This window comes from Lynx rufus, unplaced genomic scaffold, assembly GCF_022079265.1.
Source record: "Lynx rufus isolate CCGP_SWC_20201006 ecotype Redwood Valley unplaced genomic scaffold, mLynRuf1.p SCAF_44, whole genome shotgun sequence".
NCBI classification, from domain to species: domain Eukaryota; kingdom Metazoa; phylum Chordata; class Mammalia; order Carnivora; family Felidae; genus Lynx; species Lynx rufus.
This window is the reverse complement of record NW_025814861.1, coordinates 1,697,970-1,720,257: the sequence shown is the minus strand read 5'-3', so window position 1 is coordinate 1,720,257 and position 22,288 is coordinate 1,697,970. Positions and strand designations below refer to the sequence as shown.

At 46.6% G+C, this 22,288-nt stretch overlaps 1 protein-coding gene across 8 annotated transcripts in view; it reads left to right on the top strand.

Moving 5' to 3' along the window:
- The window catches only part of NUP214 (nucleoporin 214), a 94,409-nt gene that overhangs the window by 52,216 nt on the left and 19,905 nt on the right, over positions 1-22,288 (top strand). For 4 of the 8 annotated variants that reach the window (XM_047098197.1, XM_047098198.1, XM_047098196.1 and 1 more), the window contains exons 25-30: positions 3,254-3,329; positions 4,656-4,734; positions 7,305-7,395; positions 9,717-9,778; positions 11,884-13,722; positions 15,767-15,846. In XM_047098197.1, the coding sequence (XP_046954153.1) occupies positions 3,254-3,329; positions 4,656-4,734; positions 7,305-7,395; positions 9,717-9,778; positions 11,884-13,722; positions 15,767-15,846 (2,227 nt within the window). The remainder of the gene's footprint in view (positions 1-3,253; positions 3,330-4,655; positions 4,735-7,304; positions 7,396-9,716; positions 9,779-11,883; positions 13,723-15,766; positions 15,847-22,288) is intronic. The other 4 variants (XM_047098203.1, XM_047098200.1, XM_047098199.1 and 1 more) reach the window with 2 other exon arrangements.

The following is a 22,288-nucleotide window of genomic DNA, read 5'->3' as shown; positions in this document are numbered from 1 at the left end:
GTTACGTGTGTGGAATTGTGACTGTTGTTGGCACATTTATTTGTCTTCCCACAAGCCTTGTACGGTGCCTGCCTGCCCGTATCTCTGCCTGGGGTGTCACATTTATGGCCAGACTTCAGGGTGACTGCCCATCTGACAGGTGAGAAAATGGACGGATGGCTTTTGTTTTCCGTATCTTCTATCATCATCTTTCTTTTTCTCTCCTGATTTCTGTTTGCTCTGTTTCTTCATTTGCTCTTGAGATGTTGTCCTGTCTCCTTACTTGCCTTACCTGTCTTTAAACTATTACCAAAAATTCCTAGTTCATTGGTTAACTTGAGTAGCTTTCGTGGGTTAGATCCGCTATGTCGGATGTGAGTACATAACAAGATACTCGTGGTCAGGATTAAGATGTATCGAACTAGGGCATAACCAGTTTCCTTGGTTTTTAAGCCCTTTATAATGTTGAAATAGGGGCGCCTGGTTGGCTCAGTTGGTGGAGCACACAACTCTTGATCTCAGGGTCGTGAGTTTGAGCCCCACGTTGGGTCTAGAGATTACTTTAAGAAAAATGTTAAAATAGGGTAGAAGAATGAATAGTTGGCCCCTTTCACAACAGTATATTTACCTTGGTGAAGTTCATTAACCTTTAAAGAACATTAAGAAAGGGCCTAGGTGACATTTTAATGCTTCACAGACTTAATAATTCAGTCTTATATCTGTGTGTGGAACACGCACCCCTACAACACACGCACATCAGCCCACCTGTGCGGGTGGCTCTGATAGGGTGTGGCAGGTGACAGAGAGCAGAGTGCCTTTTCTGCATTCCAGGCAGTCTTTGAGACAGTTTCCCGTGTTTATGATATTTTGGATTTTCCCCTGCAGTTAGTCTTTATCAGAGTGGTCTGGGGCATGGGGAGCCAGAGAACTTAGATTCTGTTGGAAGGGTTTTTCTCCAGGAACCACCATCCAAGACCGGAGAGACCCCATTACTCATTCACGTGTTCTAAATTTTTTTTTTTAACGTTTATTTATTATTGAGAGACAGAGAAAGACAGAGCATGAGCATGGGAGGAGCAGAGAGAGGAGGAAACGCAGAATCTTTAGCAGGCTCCAGGCCCCAAGCCGTCAGCACAGAACCCGACGCGGGGCTCAAACTCACCAACCGTGAGGTCATGACCTGAGCCCAAGTCGGACGCTCAACTGACTGAGCCACCCAGGCGCCCCTCATTCACATGTTTTAAAGTGGCACTCGAGGGGCACCTGGGTGGCTCAGTCAGTTAAGCTCCATCTAAACTCAGATCGCGATCTCACGGTTCATGAGATCAAGCCCCCCATCGGGCTCTGTGCAGACAATAGGGAGCCTGCTTGGAATCCTCTCTCCCTCTCTCTCTGCCTCTACCCCACTTGTGCATGTTCTCCCTCTCTCAAAATAAACTTACAAAAAGCATTTAAAAAAAAAAAAAAAAGCACTCAAGTGTCACCGGTAATGCGACGTCATCTGCAGACCTCTGCTGTCAGGTGTCTCCTTGGAGCGCCGGTGCATTGCCGCTTCTGCTTGCGGTCCTCTGACTTCTGTTTTCTGGAACGGAGCCCATCAGATGAGGTTCTGACTGTCCCTGTCAGGCCTGCGCTGCTAGAAAGTGGAATTAAGTCACCGCTCTGTTCTGTCGCTCTCTTGGATCACGACAGATCCAGTGTAGTCCTTTGGTTTGTCAGCAACTGCGCCGAACGGCATTTCTCTGCAGGGCTGTCACACGGCCCAGCGTGTGAGTTCCTGGTGTGTGTCTGGGGACTCAGAACCCCCGAGGGATTCGATAGCGTTATCACAAGCAACTGGAACAGTAATGACACTCACCCTGTTCCATGCGTGGTTTAACTTACCGTTGCGTCATAACTAAGTTTTGGGCATAAAAACATGTTCTAAAGTTGGATAAGTTGCTGCTTTCATTTTTACTGGTAGTTTCTTTTTTGTCTGTCTTTGGAAAGCATAAAAGATTATTTCCCTTGTGATTTTTATGAGCTCAGACCACATTTTCCCCAGTCTGCCATGTCTGCCTGGGGCTTTCTCAGCCCCAGAAGCCTTGCTCGCACACTCCTCCTTCCTGTGGTGGGACATCTCAGGGGAACAGAGACTTGTTTTCTTCGGAGAACACATTTATAGGTTCTTTTGTCTTCAGGGAAAAGCGAAGGGGATTTGTTTCACTGAAAATGACTCCATTTTTTCTTGTCTCTCAATCTAATAAAGTTTGGGAAGGTCTCTGTATTAATCCAGCCGAGAATCGTGAGGTGCTTGTAAGATTGCTAAATCGTTTGATAATTTTCTTCCATGAGGCATGAGCTTATTTTTGTCTTTCCTCTTCCACATTAATTTTTTGATGGAAAAATACCAATCCTCCCTAGCCTAGGGGGAATTGAGAAAAAGAAAACCAGATCCTACGGCTACTATTGCTATACTTACCAGTCAGGGTAGCTTTGGACTGAGGACAGATAAATGAATTGCTCCCAGGAGCCGAGAATAGAACTCTTATCCTTGATTGCATTAAGCAGGCCGGTTTTTCCCTTCACATACGACCACTGAATAATTACTGAAATAACCGTTCCCTGCACACCGCGTTCAGAGTTAACGTAAAGATCTCTTTTCTACAAATAGCAGATACCCTTTCAGACTGCAGCAAAGGTGCAGGTTATACAGAACAGCGGTACATTTGAATCTCTTGTACACTGACCTGGTGAGCACTGGGCTCTCGGGGGTGGTTGCTGTGAGAAGCTGAATGTCTCCTCTTTGAGAAACACTTTGGAGCCATTTATCACAGCAGATCATATACAACCCGTGGGTCCAGTTGAACATTTTCTCAGGCTTGGAAAAGAGAATCCGGCACGATTCTAGACTCGTGTCTAGACTCAGGCTTGGAAAAGAGCATTAGGCGTACGAGTTCTAAATTCCCCAGAGTGTAGAACCGGGGATGGGGACGGGAGGGGGCTTACTCTCCAGGTAAGAAAAAAGCTCTCCTTCTGAATAGTTTTAACTTTCATTCTCAGGATGGCAGGAAGGAAAAAAGTTTTAAGCTCACTGCTTTGACTTTTATGCTGGAGACGCACATTTCATTTAAAGAAGCGATTCTTCAGAAAAGTGTCACATGACTTTGGATAGGGTCCCAAACAGATTCTGCCCGATATTGGTATCATTTATTGGCTAGAAGGCAGGCACAGAGATGAAGGTCATTTTCACCCCCGTGCCTTTCTCTTGAGTGTACGCTTTTGTGTTTCTCAGCTCTTCGGTGCCATACCCTGCAGCCAAAGCGCCCCACCCAGCGGTGACTCCGGCAGCTGCCAACCCGGCTAAACAGGTGACTTCCTGGTTTTTGCTCTCGTGAACGGCCTTTCGACGTCTGTCTTTGAAGACAGTGGTGTTTCAAGTCTCGGCTTTGTTTTAACAAAGTAGAAGTCCGACAAAGACCTGTGATCCTTTCCCTAGAATTTATGTCAGTCTTGACACAGTAGGTCAGTCAGGACCTGAGGTTGTCTTTGTAGGCCATTTGACATTCTGCCTCTAGGAATCTGGGGTCACAATTCCAGTACCTTCATGATTGTTTGGGTGATTTGGGCATGTGATTTCCTTTCATTGAACGTTACCTTCAATAACCCACACGACAACCGTGTGCAGTAGAACGGGGCAGGTGTTCATATGTGTTTCCCTAATGAGAACCTGAGCCACAAGTGACCGATGCAAGCTCACACGATTAGGAAATGCTGGAGCCAGAGCTGGAGGCCGGCTCTTGTACCTTCTTCCCTCTGTGGCTTTTACATCGTACCTTTCAGGATCAGTGCTTTGGCGGGGTGGCTTTTCCAGCTTTCTCCCGCAATCCCTGTTTTTCGGAGCTTGCGTACGCAGTGGTATCCCTTACGTCTACGCTTAGGCTTTTGCCTGATGAGCATCGTCTCTTACAAAAATCTTGTAAATAGTTATATAGTAAACAGTTAATCCAGAAGAAGACAATTGGAGACAGCTGACAGATAGATCAAGCTATCCCTGAAACCTTCCCTGAGAAGACCTGGTTTCTCTGCCACTCTCACCTGTCTCTGAGAGGAGTAATTTCACATTGTGTTTGAGATTGAACCTCACCACTTGCCTCTTGTGAGTTCTCAGCATGGCTCTCTGTTTGTTACAATGGCATTTAAGCGTTTAGCATTTGGTCCTTCTTCTGGAGGTTTCTGTGTTGACCTTGGAGAACACATGGGTAAGCAGAAGTCATAACCAATAAGAGTAAAGGAACATTTGCTGAAGATGGAGAAGTTGAACAGTTCCACTTTTTAATTTTATTATACGTGTACTGAGAGCCAGAACCCATTTCATTCATTTCCTTATTCATTACCGGATGTTCCGGTGCCTCCTATGTGCCAGGCACTGTGCTGGATGCTGGGAAAATAGCCACAAGCTAGGTAGGCAAGACCGTATTCTTGGAGCTTGCAGAATATTCCATGCTCTGATATACTCTTACACACGATAAGCATTTAAACATACTGACTTTGGATTATAAGGTTTTTAAAAATTAAACTAAATGAAAGTGTTTATGCTTGCTTACTTTTAAATTATGTTCTCATTTTACGTGTTTCTTTATTCTAAAGGATGGTTAATGGTTTCACATGAATGTTCTGCCTGTGTTCTGTTACAGGGATCTCTAATAAATTCCCTAAAGCCGTCGGGGCCCACGCCAGTGTCCGGTCAGTTGTCATCTGGTGATAAAGCCTCAGGTCAGTTTGCATTTTCATTTTAGTGAAAATCAAGGTGAAAGAAACCCTCCACAAGAGAGTTTAGTATTCTAGATCACAGAGGCCGCTGACGTAGGAAATCAAGTAAAGAGATATTTGGAAGGCTTCAGTCAATGAAGAATGTCCAGGAAATCCGTGAGCCCTTCATCAGCCCTGCAGACTTCTGAAATTTGAGCGCAGTAGGAGAAAAATCTTCCCTAAAACGCTTTTCCTGAAAAGGAGCAATTGTGTTGTCTTCACTGGCCTTTTGCCGGAAGATCAAAGTTACGGGAGGGGAGTGGAACTCGAGCTGTATTCTTCTACTAAAAGGACTGAAGAGTCCTCTTGGTTCACAGTGGTCATTCAAAGCTTGCAAAATGCAGAAAGGAAAACAGATCTGTGGTAATAGAAAAATTTCAGAGTAGACGATAGTGATGTCAGTGTCCCGATTTTATGGCTTCACACAGTTCCCAGTACCCATTCGAGCTGAGTTATCCTTAGCTCAGATTAGTAGTTTTTACAGTCACCGTCAGTGCTTTGACCAAGGGGTCCACATTGCCCAAACCACTCGAAGCAGAAGAGCTCTCTTGTGTAGATGCTGATGATGTGGGGTCTTCGCAGCATCCCCTTCCCTTGGCCCCTTCTTTACTGCCCCTTTACTTGGCCTGTGTTCCTTTCGGCTTCTGGGGCCTTGTGCCGCCCGCGGTTCTGCGTGTATGGCACTCCCTGGGCTCCGGCTTTTGTTTTCGCTCATGCTCCCAGGGGGGTGTCCGGGCAAATTCCGTTAGAGACCGAGCCGCCCGCTTTCCGAACATCGTCTTCTCCTCAGCTGCACAGTCGTTCTGCCTTTCTCTAGAATCGAAAGCTGGATATTGGGTTCATCTTCAGTAAACAGGCCTTGCACTCGTTAGTGCGTACCCCTCAGTTGTCCAGAATGTGGATTAGTGCAGGACTGGCTGTTACCGGGCGGGCTTTCCAGGGGAGGGAGCCGTGTCTCCCTTCTTGACTGGGATCTGAAGTTTTCAGTTAGAAGAAAATTCCGTGAGGATTATTAAGGATTCAGATGAAGAAGCTGGTTGCCATTTCTGGCTAATGTTTTGGAAAGTTTTGAAAGACCATGCATCCCAGCCTCTTCAAGGCCCACCTTAGAGAGCTTTTTGTCCCTCCTGAACTTAAGAACCAAGGAAGCCTAAGAAATTTTGCTTCACCTACGTCTTAAACAGTTAGCGGGACTTGCAAAGATATTTCTGACGTGCATCATTCGGCGGTGATTGTGAAATCCTGTCTTTCATTGCTAGACGTTTACTTGTGTTTTCACATGCTGGATAACCAAAGGAAAAGGACATCTGAGGGTAGAAAAATCTCCCTGAAGATACTGTCTCCAAGTTTGCAAAATAGTTCTCTTATTAATTAAGAATGGAAGTACCTTTGTTGTCTTTCTGATTATAAAACTACCATAAATGCACAAAACCATCTGCGGTGAAGAGACCTATAAGGTAGAAAATGAACGCTGTCTCTTAAATTCGAGTTCCGGAAATAACCACCCTTAATTTAATCTGCGTGTCTGGAAGGTTACTTCACTGTTGTTTTTCAAACAAAAATACAGGTGTATCCTGTATCTGTTGATTTGTAACCTGGTACCTGCCCTCCCCCCATTACAATACATAACTCTGTTCATCTTTCCAGATCTGACACCGCTCTACGTCACTTGTTTTAATCGCAGCCGAGGACCTGCACCCTGTTAAGTTTTACCAGTATTGTGCTGATAGTTGAGATCGTTTCTGATTTTTCAAGATGATGACCAAGGTTGCACCAAATACCCTTATACACACCGCATTGCTTTATAGTAGCTTTAAAAATTCTCTACCCTGTACTCATTTGGGGAGAATGTCCTTTTTTTTTTTTTAAACGTGTGATTTGGTTTGGGCTTTTTAAATGTAGCGTTCCCTGTTCCTCCCCCTCTTAAAGTGGAGCAGTAGGGGGAAAACTGAAGATAATACCCCAGACTGTTAATGAGTAGTTACAGTGAAATTGAACCTAGGGAAGAGAATGGATTGCACTTTTAGCTTTGCTGTGTGGCAATACTCACGTATGACCTTTGTAATTTTTTTAAAAAAGCCGTTATTTGTTAAATATAAAACCATCCACTCTGAGAAATACAGAAAGGTAGGGAGAAAGCAAATGGTCATGAAGTCACTACTCAGATATTTCACATACTAACCTATTTCTCTTTGGGTTTTTTTTTTCTTCTTCAGTGTATATTTCCATAATTCTAAAACTTTATTATAAATTCTCATAAAATTATAAAACTACTTTCAGTGGTTTCAATTTAAACTACCCTCGAATTCTTTTGGTATCTTTTCCGGAGAGGAGAGCGTGGCCTGTTTTGGTTTGGAATTAACACTGACAGAGCCGGCGAGCAAGTAAGTTCATGGGCCTCGATGTCGACCTGACCTGTCGGAGAGCACGGTGAGGCCCACAGGCTGGACCTGCAGAGAATGACAAACTGGAACAGTGTTTCTAACAGCTTTCTTGTCATGTTCTCATTTTTTTTTTTCTTCCCATAATTTCAGGGCCAGGGGCATCCAAGATAGAAACAGCTGTGACTTCTACCCCATCTGCTGCTGGGCAGTTCAGCAAGCCTTTCTCATTTTCTCCATCAGGGTCAGTAACAAACTTAATTTTTGTGGCAGATCGCCAGCAACCGTATAGGTAGCTTCCCCCAGTTTTACCGTCAGTAGGTATATGTATCTGCTTATTAAATGCATATGAATGAGCCCAGAGCTCTTACCACCTTCAGTAACACGTATGATGTCAGCAACACTAGCTTATCATCTTCATGCAGGTCTGCACTTGACCCTCGAACAACGGGGCTTTGAACCGCATGGGTCCGCTCCCACGCGGATTTTTTTCCCGTAACTTCCGGTAATACCATGGATGTGTTTTTCCTTTGGTTTTCTCCGTAGTATTTTTCTTAGTTTACCATATCGTAAGAAGGCAGAGTGTCGTACACATAACATGGGTCAACCAACTGTTGATGATGTCAGTGAAGCTTCCGGTACACATAACATGGGTCAACCAACTGTTGATGATGTCAGTGAAGCTTCCGGTCAGCAAGAGGCTATTAGTGGTTAAGTTTTGGGGAGTCAGAAGTTTTAAGTGGATTTCCAGCTGCATGGGGGTGGGGGCCCCTGACCCCTGCCTTGTTCAAGGGCGAACTGTATTTCCCATTTTCCATCCCAAGTGTATACCTGTGTTACTATAGATGTATTTGTTTTGTTTTCTAGGGTTAGCCTCCTTTTCTTTGAGCAGTGGGTCTGTGTCAGGTTCTGTGGTTGGTCTTCTAGCTTATGACACTGACCTCTTTGCGTTCTGACGCCATCTGGGGGCTGGGGGTGACATTGAGATTGGCTTTCCTGCTCGAGAGGGCGCTACATTCCACTGAGAGGAGGTGGTGAAGGACCACAGCCATTTGGAAATCTGGGTCTTGTGGAGATAAGGGGAAGTGTTCCTGTCCCATTTCTTTAAGAATAATGATGACTGTACCTGTAAAGTTGAGTCATTTTGAAAAATGGAAAAGTCTTCCGACCATCATTCCACGGGAGCCTTGATTCGCCTCACAGGGTGGATGCCTTTGTTCTGTGCCCGAGGCACTTCTGTTGAACCCCGTGAAGGGGGCCGGAGCGTCCTCCTCCTCCCGGAGGGGAGCTGGGCTCTGTGGAGCAGAGATAAAAACCTGTCCGAAGGTTTTTGGCCGTGGAAAGCCTGCGTGCTCAGGTCCAGTAGAAAAGCCTCTGAAGCCCTTTCACTTTGTGCTCTTGGGACTGGAATTCTGCTTCCCACAGTCTCTCCCCTGATGTCATTGTTTCCTGAGTGTCCTTCAGCCATAACACGTCGAGGGCAAGAGGGGGTTAGAATAGAATTTGAGGGGGAAATCATTAGATTACTTTTTCTTTAATGTAAATCGTTGTTTTATCCTCTCAAAGATCGTTGGGAGCCACTTTGAGAGAGTAGGTTGGCGCCGGGAGTTATTGCTTGTTTTACAAACACTTAACAGTCTTCGCTGCTGCAAACGGATACTGTTCTTCCCATTTTTAAAATAAGGTGAAAAGGTTTGGGTCCCCGGGTCAGTGGCTCACCTCTGTTAGATAAAATTTCGTCACCAAGGTTGAGACAAAGAAAGGATTATTTTTTGTAATGTGATAAAATGCTTCTAACACATCTTCTTGGATGGTTTTTGTCCATTCGAGGAAGGCACTGATGGGTAAGCAAAACCTAAGTCCTTACAGTACTTACTGTATTTGCTGTGCTTGGCCCCTGATGCCTTAAAACTGTAGTTTTAAATTTGCCATTTGAACTTTTATCACAGTGGGTCATCTCTTCTGGTTCCCACTTGTGCCGAATTTCTTCTTTGACCGTGGTGTCTTGACTTAGGTCAAGACATCTGAAGAAAATCGATGTTAGGAGAGAGAGAGGTTGATAGAGGGAGTCCACAAAGGTTTCGGACCGGATTTTCCCAGCCGAGGGCTCAGAGTTCGTGCTCTCCTCCACGTCCCCTAGCGGCATGGCGTGCTCCCGATGAGCCCTTTGATCTCGGGGTGGGTTCTAAGGGGTTCTCCCTGACCCGGCTCCCTTGCCTCCGTCCCGGGGCAGACGGTCTGCCCCAGCCACCGTGCCCACGCCCCCACGCCCGGTGCATCTCCGTCACTGCTTAGCTTTCCGCACCATGGGTCCCCACCCAGGCTGCAGAGCCCAGCCAGGGCCTCCTGGCCTCGCCCACCGATTGCCGCTCCCCGCCTCGAGATCTTGGAGCGGCTTCCTGCCTCTGAGATCCACACTTTTACTCTGCTGTCGTTTATCGTCTCGGTTGTGAGTGCCTACGAGCAGATCGATCGTACAAATGAGTTGTAAACATAACATTAAGAAGGGCAGGATTGTGCCTTCGGTGTTTGTTCCTCTTTAACCTCTCTCCTTGCGCTCCCTAGGACTGGCTTTAATTTTGGGATAATCACACCAACCCCGTCTTCTAATGTCACTGCCGCACAAGGTACAGTCTCTCCCTGCACGGTGCAGCGTTTCTTTTGTGTTTTCTCTAAACAGGTGCTGGGTTTTTGTACAGATGTGTTGACATTTTCCTTGCTGCTGAGTCTTGCTTAAAGCATCTGCAGCAAGTTTGGTGTTGACAGTGTGCCTTCGAAATAAGCCGCATTTAAGAAACTAAAGGGGAGGACTCCTGTTGACTTTTTAAATTCAGAACAAGGAACGGATTTGCTTCTGGGAAAGCAAGGCTGTGCTTTAAATGCGGATGTTAACATGTGAATTAGAATTCCTTTCTCCATCTGCTCATCCTCACAAGACCGGATTCGTCTTCTCTCCCGGATAACCTGTCGGCAAACACACTCGTCCTTCTGTGTGTTGTTACGTAGCCATCAACCGACATCTTTTTAATGGTTAAGAGAATTTGAGGACCTGTAAAGAAACCAAATGTATTTTTTAAGTGCCTTCTAGCTCTCCGTTTAAAGAACTAAGTTTATTTTTCCTTTATTTGAAAAAGCAAGCTCTTCCTATGAAAGTGATATATTCTAAAATCCCATGTCGTACCCCTCAGGTTCTGTATTTCTTTTGTGTTTCCTCTTCTGCTTCATTTCCTTTAACACAGGCTCTTACGAATTTTCCAGTGTTACTGGAAATCTTATATGAATGTCACGTGTTAATGGCCACATAGTTTCTGTGATTTATTGAACCCATTTACCTGCCGAATATTTAGGTTATTTCCAGATTTTCCCTATAATGAACAACACACTGACCGTCTTTCCTCCGTTCGCTCAACAAGCGTGTTTTGAGCGTGTCCTCTGTGCCAGCTCGAGTGGAGGAGGTTTTGGGAAAAAAGGGGTCCCTTAAGATCTGGGGGCAGATTGGGGGCTGAAAGCACAGCAGACTCCCTAAACCTGGTTTGTCTGTGGCACTTAAAGGGTTGATGGTCTTCTTCCTTCCTTTCTTTCTAGAATAGTGATTGTTTAAACTGTTTTTGTAACCTTTGCCCACTTAGATGTGGCAGAATACCCCCGAGGCTCATCTTCTCCCCTGTCCCACTTTCCAGAGCAAAAACAACTCCGTGATCTAAAAGGATTAAGAGGAACAAAATAATAACCGGCGGAGGTCATAAGTCAGACAGTAGGGAAATGCAGTGGTAATTCTGTAAACATTTGAATCACTACGAGACTAGACAACGATCCAGAACCATAGGCAGCTCCGTAACAGCAGTGATACAACAGCAGTGATACAACAGCAGTGATACAACAGGAAATGGCCCCCGGGGAGTTGGGGCCCTGCGGCCTTCCCAAGAATTTGTGACAGCCAGACTTCTTAAAACAACATGGAGTTAGAAATATCAGTAAACACTGTAATAGACCAATTTTACTTCGTAAACTAAAAAATTGGGTTACTTTTATTTATCGACCACTTACTGTTTGACCAGACCTTTACCTGTATTTCATTCTATGTTTATAACAGCTCTTTGAGGTAGCTACTCTTACTACACTTATTTTCCAATTGGGGAAACTGAGGCCCAGAGAGGTAAAGTAGCTTGTCCAGAGTGGTGCAGCGAGCAAGCGGCAGAGCACCCGGTTCCAGAGCCCGTGCCCTTGACCAGGAGGCCACACTGCCTCTGTAAAAGTGCTCACTAGGAAGTAGCCCTTTGTTGTGCATAAAAATAGTCGTCTGTGGACTGACATTTTCTTAGTCCGTAAAAAACATAGCAGGAATTTCCATGTTGGATCAACTCCCGGCCTACCGGGAGGTCCATAGGCGAGCACCGCGTCACAAATGTTCTCGAGGAAAGCGCACCTGGGGCAAATGAGACAAGATACCTTTTTTTTCTCTTTTGGGAGAATACTGTGAATTTCCTGTATTCAGACGGTGCTGTGTACTTGCTGTGACGTAACGGTCACGAAAAGGACATTTGCCTTCCTCACCCGTGTGAGCTAACGCAGAGTGAGCGCTCCTGTGAAAAAGCCTTCACTCTGTGTCCCCGAGGAAAAGCGCTGTGGTTGAACATCTGTCCCTACTGTATCGAGGGGAGACCGGGCTTGGAATGTGATGGGTCGTGTTGCGCTAAATCCAACCCATTTTCTCATTTCTATTTCTTGCTAGGGGCAGCACCCCCCACTAAAGAGCCAAACCAGCTCGACGCGTTCCCGTTTGGTGGGGGAGGCAAACCCTTCTATGAGACGGTTCCTGAAAGCTCGCCGCCCTCGGGGATGACCGCGTCAACCACCACTGGAGCCACCGCTGCCTCTCCGGCAGAGTCTGCGCCTTCAAGCAGCAGGCCTGTGGCCCCTTCTGGAATCGCTCTCTCCACCACCTCTAGCAAGCCAGAACCCCCGCCATCCAAGTTGGGAGAGCTTCTGTTTCCGAGTTCTTTGGCTGGAGAGACTTTGGGCAGTTTTTCAGGACTGCGGGTTGGCCAAGCAGATGATTCTACAAAGCCAGCCATGAAGGCTCCATCCACAGGCCCGACTAGCGCACAGCCAACCAAGACTTCAACCGTCCCCTCGGGGTTTAGTTTTACCAGCCCTCCCGTGTTAGGGAAGCACGCAGAACCCCCCGTGACCTCCTCTGTGACCGCAGCCACAGGGGCCCCTCCGGCAGCCGCCACCAGCACGGGCACTAGCAGTCCCTCGACTGGCATTTTCGGCGCTCTGCCCGTAGCCAGTGCGGGATCCTCTGGAGTTCTGGGTTTCGGTGGGCTGTCCCTAAGTGGTAGCAAGACTAGTTTTTCCTTCGGAAGCCAACAGACGAGCAGTACAGCGCCCCCACCTGCCCCACCGTCAGCCACAACTGCCGCTCCCCTGCCTACGTTGTTCCCCATGATGTCGTTTGGTAGCCTCCTGAGTTCAGGGTCTGCTCCCACCCTGCCCGCGTCCTCTGGTAAGAGCGCGGAAGAGGCCGCATCCTCGGCCTCATCCGAGAAGCCGGACAACGGCGACGCCTCGGCGTCCGCGACCTCGCTTCTGGGGCAGCCACCGTCAGCCCCGCTTCCCCAGGCTCCTCCGCAGACTTCAGACCCGGTTAAAAAAGAACCTGCTCTGGCACAGCCCGCAGTCAGCAGCCCGGGCCCCGCAGCGTCCGGCGGCGGTCTCGCGACACCTGCCGCGGAGGCCACGCCAGCGGCCCCCTCGGGCCCTGACGTCAAGACGGAACTGGCCTCCCCCGCTTCCACGCTCTCGGCTCCCGGGCCGCCTGCCGCCACCGTGGCCACCCTCCCGGGCGCGGTCCCCGTGGCCGTTGAAACCCCAGGTCCCCCCACGACCTCCAGCTCCGTTTCTGGCGCTGCTCCGAGCCCGGCCGCGGAGACCACGGCGTTTGGGACCGCCACCTGCGGCTCTTCTGTCTTCGCTCAGCCGCCCGCCGCCAGCTCCAGCTCCGCTTTCAGTCAGCTCGCCGGCCCCGCGGCCACCACCCCGTCCGCCGCCCCCGTGTTCGGGCAGGCGGCCACCGGCTCCGGGCCGGGCCTGTTCGGGCCACAGGCGGGAGGCGCGGGCGGCGCGGCCGCCACCGCCGCCGCCACGCCGCCCGCCAGCAGCTCCGGCTTCGGCGGTCCCGCTTTTGGCGCGTCGGCCACCGGGGTGTTCGGACAGACGACGTTCGGGCAGGCCCCGGCCTTCGGGCAGTCGACGAGCAGCCCCGCCAGCGTCTTTTCCTTCAGCCAGCCTGGGTTCAGCTCGGTGCCCGCGTTCGGCCAGCCCGCGGCCTCCACCTCCGCGTCTACCAGCGCGAACGTCTTCGGTGCCTCCTCCAGCACCAGCAGCTCCAGCTCCTTCTCGTTCGGACAGTCCTCTGCCAACACAGGAGGGGTGCTGTTTGGCCAAAGCAACCCTCCCGCGTTCGGGCAGAGCCCCGGCTTCGGGCAGGGAGGCTCCGTGTTCGGTGGCACCTCAGCCGCCACCACGACCACGTCATCTTCTGGGTTTAGCTTTTGTCAGGCTTCAGGTAAGAATTTACGGAAGACTCTGTCCTCTCTGTCATTTGAAATATTTGCGGGGGAAGAAAACAAAAAACAAAAAAAACCTGTATTGCTTTTGAGTTAAAAGAAAAGGGAAAACGAGAAATGCAAAAAGGGCGCTTGGAGCGCCGGCGGCCTCGCGACTTTCCTTGGCCTCGTCACCATGGCTGCAGTTGGGCTGCTCGGCAGATTCTCCCGTTAGCCAGTTCCATGGGGAAGAACACAGGCGTCTTTAGCTTAAGGTCCTGGCAAATAACGAACGACTCATAAATCTGAACCTTTAAATCTGGAAGTTGCTTTGGAGGCTATTCCGTCCCAAACCGTCAAGGCTCGAGGAGACCCATCTAATGTCATGAGGTGCTAATCGTGGAGCCAGAACCAGACTCCGGGGTGCCTCGTCCTAGTTCACTGCCCTGCCAGCATTTCATATCCTGCCTCCTCTGACACCTTCTTGCTTGCTAGAAGGGCAGATACTTACATTTGAAAAGGGTTTTTTGCCTATTTTCAGCGTACTTTTAAAAAAAAACCACAACCCAAATCTTTAAATGTTCCTTTTTTTTTTTTTTAAGTTTGTGTATTTATTTATTTTGAGAGAGAGAGCGCGCAAGCAGGGAGGGGCAGAGAGAGAAAGAGAATCCCAAGCAGACTCCGCACCGTCGGCGCAGAGCCTTGACGCGGAGCTCAAGCTCACGAAACGCGAGATCGTGACCTGAGCCGAAACCAAGAGTACAACACTTAACCGACTGAGCCACCCGGGCACCCCTAAATGTTACTACTTTTTAAAGTAAAACATAACCCACTGTTGTGTGTCCATTTCAGCTGCTTTCACTTCCACAAGTTATCAACAGGACAATTTGAGAATATTTTCTAAGTTTCAATTTCTAGTAATTATCTAAGGAAAGGCAATTTCTTCAGCAGTTAGGCCGCAGGGGGGGAAACAGGGATTAATGATTTCTTGGTGGGCAAGAGTATAAGTGACTGCCCATTCGTTCACTTGGTGATGATTTATTTGCAGATGGTTTATAATTTATTAGCAAGGAAATTTAGTCCGTCCTTCCTTCCTTCCTTCCTTCCTTCCTTCCTTCCTTCCTTCCTTCCTTCCTTCCTTCCTTCAGCAAATGTTTGTTAAGCTCCCGCCGGGTTCAGCTCCAAGGACAGAGTGCCGAAAGACAGTTCTGAGCTCCACCTGCTGCCCTGTCAGGAGGCCAGCCTGAGTTCTGGGGAATGTGCTCATGTGGTGTCGCAAGGGGGAAAGGCCTGGGGAGGCTTAAAGAGAAGGGTGTTCAGCGCGCTCTTGGGAGCATCCTTTTCTCTGCAGTCTGAACTTGACAGTCCCTCAGGCACAAGTATAATCAAACTGTTCAGACGCAAGTATGAACCATTGAAGCAATCTTCTTTCATCTAGTAACAATGTGGAAAGGTACCTGAGCAGTCTGTTCCAGCCCTGGTGGAGGAATTGAGCCTTGCCAGAGCTCAACTACGTAGAGATCAGTGACAGGGATGACCATGGAACTCCCGTCTTCCAGCTCCTTGGCTCGGGCTCTTTGGTTGCTAACATGCAGTCCCGCCTGGTTTTCCCAGGCCCAGTTAATAGCAGCACCTCAGCCCTGTTAACGCCACCTAGAAAAAAGAGGAAGTACCTCAGGAGAACCTGGTGTTTGAGATCAGAGGAAACCAAGGAGTAAAAACATTTGTGACGTTAAGTCAGTCACTGGAAAGACTCCTTGACCGCAAAGTAAGGAAAAGCTATCCTGAGTGTGGCCCACCCTGCAGTCCGTATCAGCCTGGGCTTTGGCAGGAGACAAGGATTCAGTGTTCAGGATTTGGGAATTTACAGTCTAATAAAACGTTAACGATGACCCGAGAAAGGCCTTCATTACTCAATAATTTTCTCCATTGCCTATATAGGAAAACAGATTTTATTCCCGAGTCCATTTGTTACCCGGTATCTTAGAATGCCATCTGAAAACAAAATACTTGATGTCGTAAAAGACTCGTCCAAATTAAACTTGTTTTCTTCTTATTTTCCAGGTTTTGGGTCTAGCAACACTGGTTCTTTGTTTGGTCAAGCAGCCAGTACGGGCGGGACAGTCTTCGGCCAGGTAAATGATGTACGTTTGCCTCCATTCGTGTCAACACGTGTCAGACCCATCCACGTTGTTCCCACACAGTGTAATCAGTTCGTACTGTGTGTCGAACGCCAGCAAACAGCCTCACATGGTTCTCAAGCTCTGCCTTCTTTAGCTCCCTTGGGGACACGGAAGTCTCAGCCTCTGATTCGAGAGAATCGCTACAATTTTGAGCCCCCCCCCCTTTTTTTTTGACAGTCCTCTAGGAGAGCACTTTAAAAGCACAGTGCGTGAGTTCTGTCAATCTTCTGCCTGTTCTGCTAGGCCAGGGGTTGACCTACAGTTCGTGGGCTGAAATCTGCTCCTCGGCCTTGTGGTGTTTTGTTTTTTGTTCTTTGTTGTTCTGGTTTTTTTTTAAGGTCCTTGAGCTAAGAATAGTTTTTACCTTCTTAAATGGTTGTTTAGACAAAAAGAATAATTTTGAACAGAAACCACGTATGGGCCCTCAACTAAGCTGTATGTCCTCGTTTCGGTGACCTGAGTTGCTTCAATGTGTCTAGCTGTTATCTGTGTGTGCACACGGTTTTGAGGGCTTTACACAGATTGACTCACGTCATCGTTAGTGCCTCTCTAAGGGAGGTGCCGTTATTATTCCCGTTCCACACATGAAAGCAGCAGGGCCCGGAGGAAATGCGTTGTTACATCACATGCCAGCTGCTTTCAGATCAGAATAAAGAAAGATACTCTGATGTATCAGACGCGATGGTGGCTTTCCAAAGGTGGTTTGGTATTTGTCCGTTAATTAATGAAACAGCAGGCATATTAGATGTTTCTTCCACATCTTCCAGAAGGGGTTTTCTTCATCATCCTTTTCCTTTGAAGACTAGGCTCTGCCCTAGTCTGTGATCTTTGGCACTTCGGAGCCGGTAACAGCAGGTTAAGTCATTTAAACCAGGTTCCTCGCCGGATGTGGCTAAACGTGGCCGAGAAAACATAAAAACCATAGTTTGAAAAGCACTGGGCAGCTGACAAGGTGTTTCACGAAGGAAAGTGAGTACCTGTGGAAGTGATCGGAGCATAAGAGCCAGTTTTGCCATGAGGGCATTTATTCATCTGAGAAAATTATCATTTCCTATTTTAATAGTTGCAAAGGACAAAGGGACAGAGATCACAGAGATGTGCACAAAGTGGGGAGTATAAAGGGGACCCTCCCCCAAGGCAAGCCAGGACTCCAGATTCACCGGTTTCGGCTTGCGAATGTGGCCCGACAGGATCGTAGGATGGTGATGTCTGCAGACGTCCGGCAGAAGCAGCACCGACCCCGTTTGACGAAAAGCGACTTAACTCTGGGCCTTGGACGCTTTGTAAGGACATTGATTCCCACGCCTAAATGAGTCAGTCACAAAAGGAAACAAGGAACTGTGAGCAAGGGCCAGAATACACATCAGACATACATTTGTGAAGACTCCTAGACTATAAAGCAGCCATCGTTTTACGAGTCCAGTGGGAATAAAAGGCAAAATTGAGCATACTAGTAAAGAATGGGAGATAAAGTGTCATAGCTGAATTGAAAAAGAACCGCATGGAACTTAATAGAAAATATAATTGAAATTTAAGATCCTGGAAATCTAAAATCTCTAGACCTAGCCGAAGATCAGCAGACTTTGTGCAAAGGGCTAGACAGTAAATATTTTAGACCTTGAGGGCCACATGTAGTTTCCATCACAGCTGCCTAATGCTACGCAAAAGCAGCCGTAGACCATAAATAAATGAATGAGCATGATTATGTTTCCATTAAGTTTTATTTACAAAAACAGGCAGTGGTCTGGATTTAGCCCACGGAACTGTATACTTTGGTGACCCTTGAACTATAAAAGGTAGGTCAGATGAAGTTATCTGGCATGCATCATGGAGAGCAAAACAGATGGAAAACGTAAAAGCAAAATCTTAGAAAATTTAACATTTAATCAGAGGAGAAGAGAGAAAGAGAAAGAATGTATGACAGAATTCGAGAAAAAGACACATTTCCAAAACCAGTAGAAAACACTAACCCACAGATTCAAAAATCCAACAAATGCCCAACACTGCATAAAAGGAAACTGATTCCAAGCCCCATCATACAGAACTATAAAGAAATAACATTAAAAGCGCTCAGGAGAAAAGACGGGTTACCTTCAAAGGGGCAAGAGTTGGATTCACAGCTGACTTCTCAGCGGTGACAGTGAAAGCCAGAGATGGTCGGTCTACCTGGAATTTCTAGACCTCATGAAAAATACCTTTACAGAGTGAAGGGAAATCAGGACGTTTTTCAGACAGATACTGAGAGAATTTATGCCTAGCAGACCTGAAGAAAATTCTAAAAGATACTCTTCAGGCAGAAGGAAAATCTGACTCCACTAAAATTACGGCTCTGCTAATTTTGGGGTAAAGCAAGCCATGAAATAGGAAAATTGCAGCCTATAAAACTGACGGAGTGATTGCATTCAGGATATATAAACAATACAAATCGAAAAGAAAAAAGACAACTACACCCCCACCGAAATGGCTAAAATTGAAAGGGCTGACAATACCCAATATTGGTGAGGGGGTAGAGCAACTAGAAACTTCCACGTGTTGGGGGGGGGGGGCGCATACATCCGTGTAACCACTTTGGAAAAGCACCTGCTGCTGTCAAAACTAGATACACAAAATTCCCTGTTGACCCAGCGTATCTGCTTCTAGACATGTAACCAGCAGAAACGAGTGCCTTTGTTCACTGGAAGGTATGGATACGAGTGTCCCTAGCGGTATATTCATAGTAACGAAAAACAAGAAATGCATACCAGCTGAAGAACGGATAAATAAATCGTGATATGTGTATTCAGCGGAATACTATCAAGCAGCGAAATCAAACGTGCCGCTTCTCTACGAGGCAAAAGGGGTAAATCCCACAGACGTAGTGTTACGTGAAAGAAGCCGGACACGAGAGTACAGGTACCTAAAGAGGCAAATACAGGCGAAACTTTGCATGATAGAAATCAGAAGAGTGATTGGTCTTAGGGCATTAAACACGGGATACAGAGGAGCCTTTTAGAGCACTAAAACGATGTTTGCTGTCTTGAACGGTTATAATCAGTTACGTGTCAAAACTCATTGAGCTCTCTACACAGAAAATTGGTGAACTTAAACACAATAGAAAATAGGCAAAAGGTTTTCTAAAAAGAAGATACTGTTGGTTGCACGACATCGTGAGTATACTCGATGCCACTGAATCGTACGCTTAAAACCACTGGAGTCGGTAAGTTTTACGTATATTTTATTAGTTTGTGTAAAGAAGAAAAAATAAGAGACTATAAAAGCTAAAGGGTAGCCAAAGGACCAAGAAACATACTCAACTTAATTAGCAATACAAATCAAAACAACAAAGAGATCTACACCTATACGACAGCAAAAATTAAAAGCCCAACGATACCAAATGCCAGCGAATGTGCAGAGCAAAGGAAATTTGCTTCCACCCCTGGTCAGGTTGTGATTTGGTACAACCACCTTCCAAGGTGGCATGATTGGACAAAGACAGGCAGCTCCAACTCCCATGTGTGTGCTTTGAGAGAAACTCAAGAGCATGGGCACCAGGTCATGGGAGTGTTTGTAGCAACTTTGTTATAATAACCAAAAACTAGAAGCATCCCAAATGTTTATCAGTATTCCAGTGGGTAGATGAATTTGTATTATCCTGGCATAGAATTTTATCCAGCTAGGGAAATGAATAAGTTGGAGCCACACAGGGGACTCACAGGCATGATGTGGAGCCAGAGATCTAAAACTTACTGTGATAAACTCCGTATTGGTCACTAGCCCCCCGCCGCCCTACCCATATTCTTCCTTCGCAGAAATTACGTTTGCAGTTGGAGGGGCCAGAAGTTCAAATCAGTTTTTTGTTGTTTTTTTTTTTTATTTTTTTTTTTTGCTGATAACAAGGGGCTCTCTGTGTTGCATTTATTGCTGTGTGCTCATTTTGTAGGACTGTGGCTAGCGCATGATGCACACTGTAAAAATGTATGAACTTTCAGATGATAGGAGTATCCTCAGAAAAATCTTAAGGGTAGAAGGTAGATTGTGGCTAGGATACAGAAGACCTTAACTCCTGTTGTAACAGCAAGCAAAATCCATATAGTGGAGAAATCCCACTTACCCTGTGGTTATTCGAATTATCTTGTGCTGTGTAACAAATGACCCCAAAACCTAACAGCATTTATATATCTCCAGTGATTGATTTTGCTGTTGGCTCAGAACTTAACTAGAGCTCTTGACTAGAACGTCAGCATGTGGCTTCTTGTGGCCTGGGCTTCCTCACAACGTGGTGACTGGATTCCTGGGAGAAATTTCAAGAAAGAAAGGGAGCAGGCAGAAGCTACATAACCTTTTATGACCTCGTCACAAAGCATCACTTGTGTGGCATCCTGTTATTCAAAGCAGTCCTACAATCCCACCCAGCTGTAAAAGGAGGGGAATAGACTTCACCTCCTGCCCTAGAAGAGCTCATGGGTCTAGAAATACTGCTGTGACCATCTTGAGAAAACGGTCTGTCCCAGTGGGACTCAGAGTGGCAGGACGCCTTGTGGAGTCGACTTCCAGAGACGGGAGCCCAATGTAGGTGAGCGTGATGGTGCGGCGGATTCTGGGGGCGTGTGTCAGGTCTGGGTTTGGGAAGGTGGAAGGGAGGCCATGCCGCAGATTGAGGAAATGTACTGGCAAGGGAAGAAGCCAGAAGAAATTACTGGCAACGGGGGGGGGGGGGGGGGCAAGCAAAACAAATGACCGATGAGAGCACTACTTCATAGCCCTCCAGTGGCTGTTATTGAACAAAACAAAAACCGAGAAAAACAGGTGTTGACCAGGATGTGGAGAAATTGGAATCCTCACACGAGGCTGGTTGGAATATAAAATAGTGTATCTGCTGTGGGAAACGATTTGGTGACTCCTCAAAAAGCTGAGCACAGAACTACCAGATGTCCCGGCAATTCCGCTACTGGGTAGATAGCCAAAGGAATTGAAAGCAGGAAGTCAAAGACACTTGTTCACCAATGTTCACAGCGGTGTTATTGACAATAGCTGAAAGGAAGAAAGCACCCAAGTGTCCATCAACAGATGACTGAATAAACAAAATACGGTTTGTACACACAGTAGAATATTCTTCAGTCCTCCAAAAGGAAGAAGTTCCAAGTCATACTACATGTGGATGGACCCCGAATGCATTATGCTAAATAAAGTAAGCCAGACATAAAAGAACCAATCGTGTATGATTCCACTTGCATGAAGTATTTACAATAGGTAAATTCATAGAGCAGGAAAGTAGACCAGAGACCCCCAGTGGCTGTTAGGGAGCGGGAATGGGAGTGATGCTTAACGGTTGAGAATTTGGGTTGAGGTGATGAAAAAGCCTTGGAAATAGACCGTGGTGATGGTTGCACAACATTGTGAATAGAATTAGTGCCCCCGAATGGTATACTTAAGTGGTTAAAATGACAAGATGATATTTTGCCACAATTTTAAAAACTTAATAATGCAATACACCAAAACCATTGGATTTTATACTTTAAAATCAGTGAGTTGTATGGTATATGAATTATATCCCAATAAAGATGTTAAAAAAAAAAAAAAAGAACAACAATCAGGGCCTAAAAGACTTGCAAGTACAGTAACTTGTTCAATATAAAAAGCATCCCTATCCACTGACCCCCCACTTTTGTTAAGGGAATGGAAGTAAAGGCAGGACCAAAAAGCAGAAAGCACTCGCACAGCTGTGTAATCTCTTGTTGCCCAGAACTGCGAAGCAGCAAAAACAAAGGGTGCCCACAATCATATTTTAGAGAACAACCAGAAAAACCTTGTAGATGGTCTAGATACTAGAATTAGCAGGCAGAGACTTTAAAGTAACTGTTGTGCTCAAGGATTTACAGGAAGAGAAAAGAACGGTTGAATAAGGAATCTCAGCAGAGGATTGGCAATTACGAAAATAAATAGAAAGTCCTGATCGATATCTGAAGTTTAAATCTAGCGTCTGAAATAAAATAGGATTAGACAGGCATAGCAGCAGAGGGAATACTACAGAAGAACAGGGAACTTGAACAGACATCGGTAGAAACTAGTTAAAATGAAGCTCAGAGTGGGGGCGCCTGGCTGGCTCAGTTAGCAGAGCATGCAACACTTGATCTCAGGGTGGTAAGGTCAAGCCCCATAGTGGGCATGGAGCCTGCTTAAAATAATAAGTATATATGTGTGTGTGTGTGTGTGTGTGTGTGTGTGTGTGTGTGTGTGTGTGTATAAACAAATTATTTTTTTTTTAAGTGCAGCTCAGAGAGACTGGAAAAAAAACAAAAACCTGACAGAACATTAATGACCTGTGCAACAGTATCAGGCAGTCCACTGTATGTGTGATCAGAGTCCTTGAAAGAGAGGAGACCGAATGGAATAGGGGAAAAAAAATGTTTGAAGAAAAATGGCC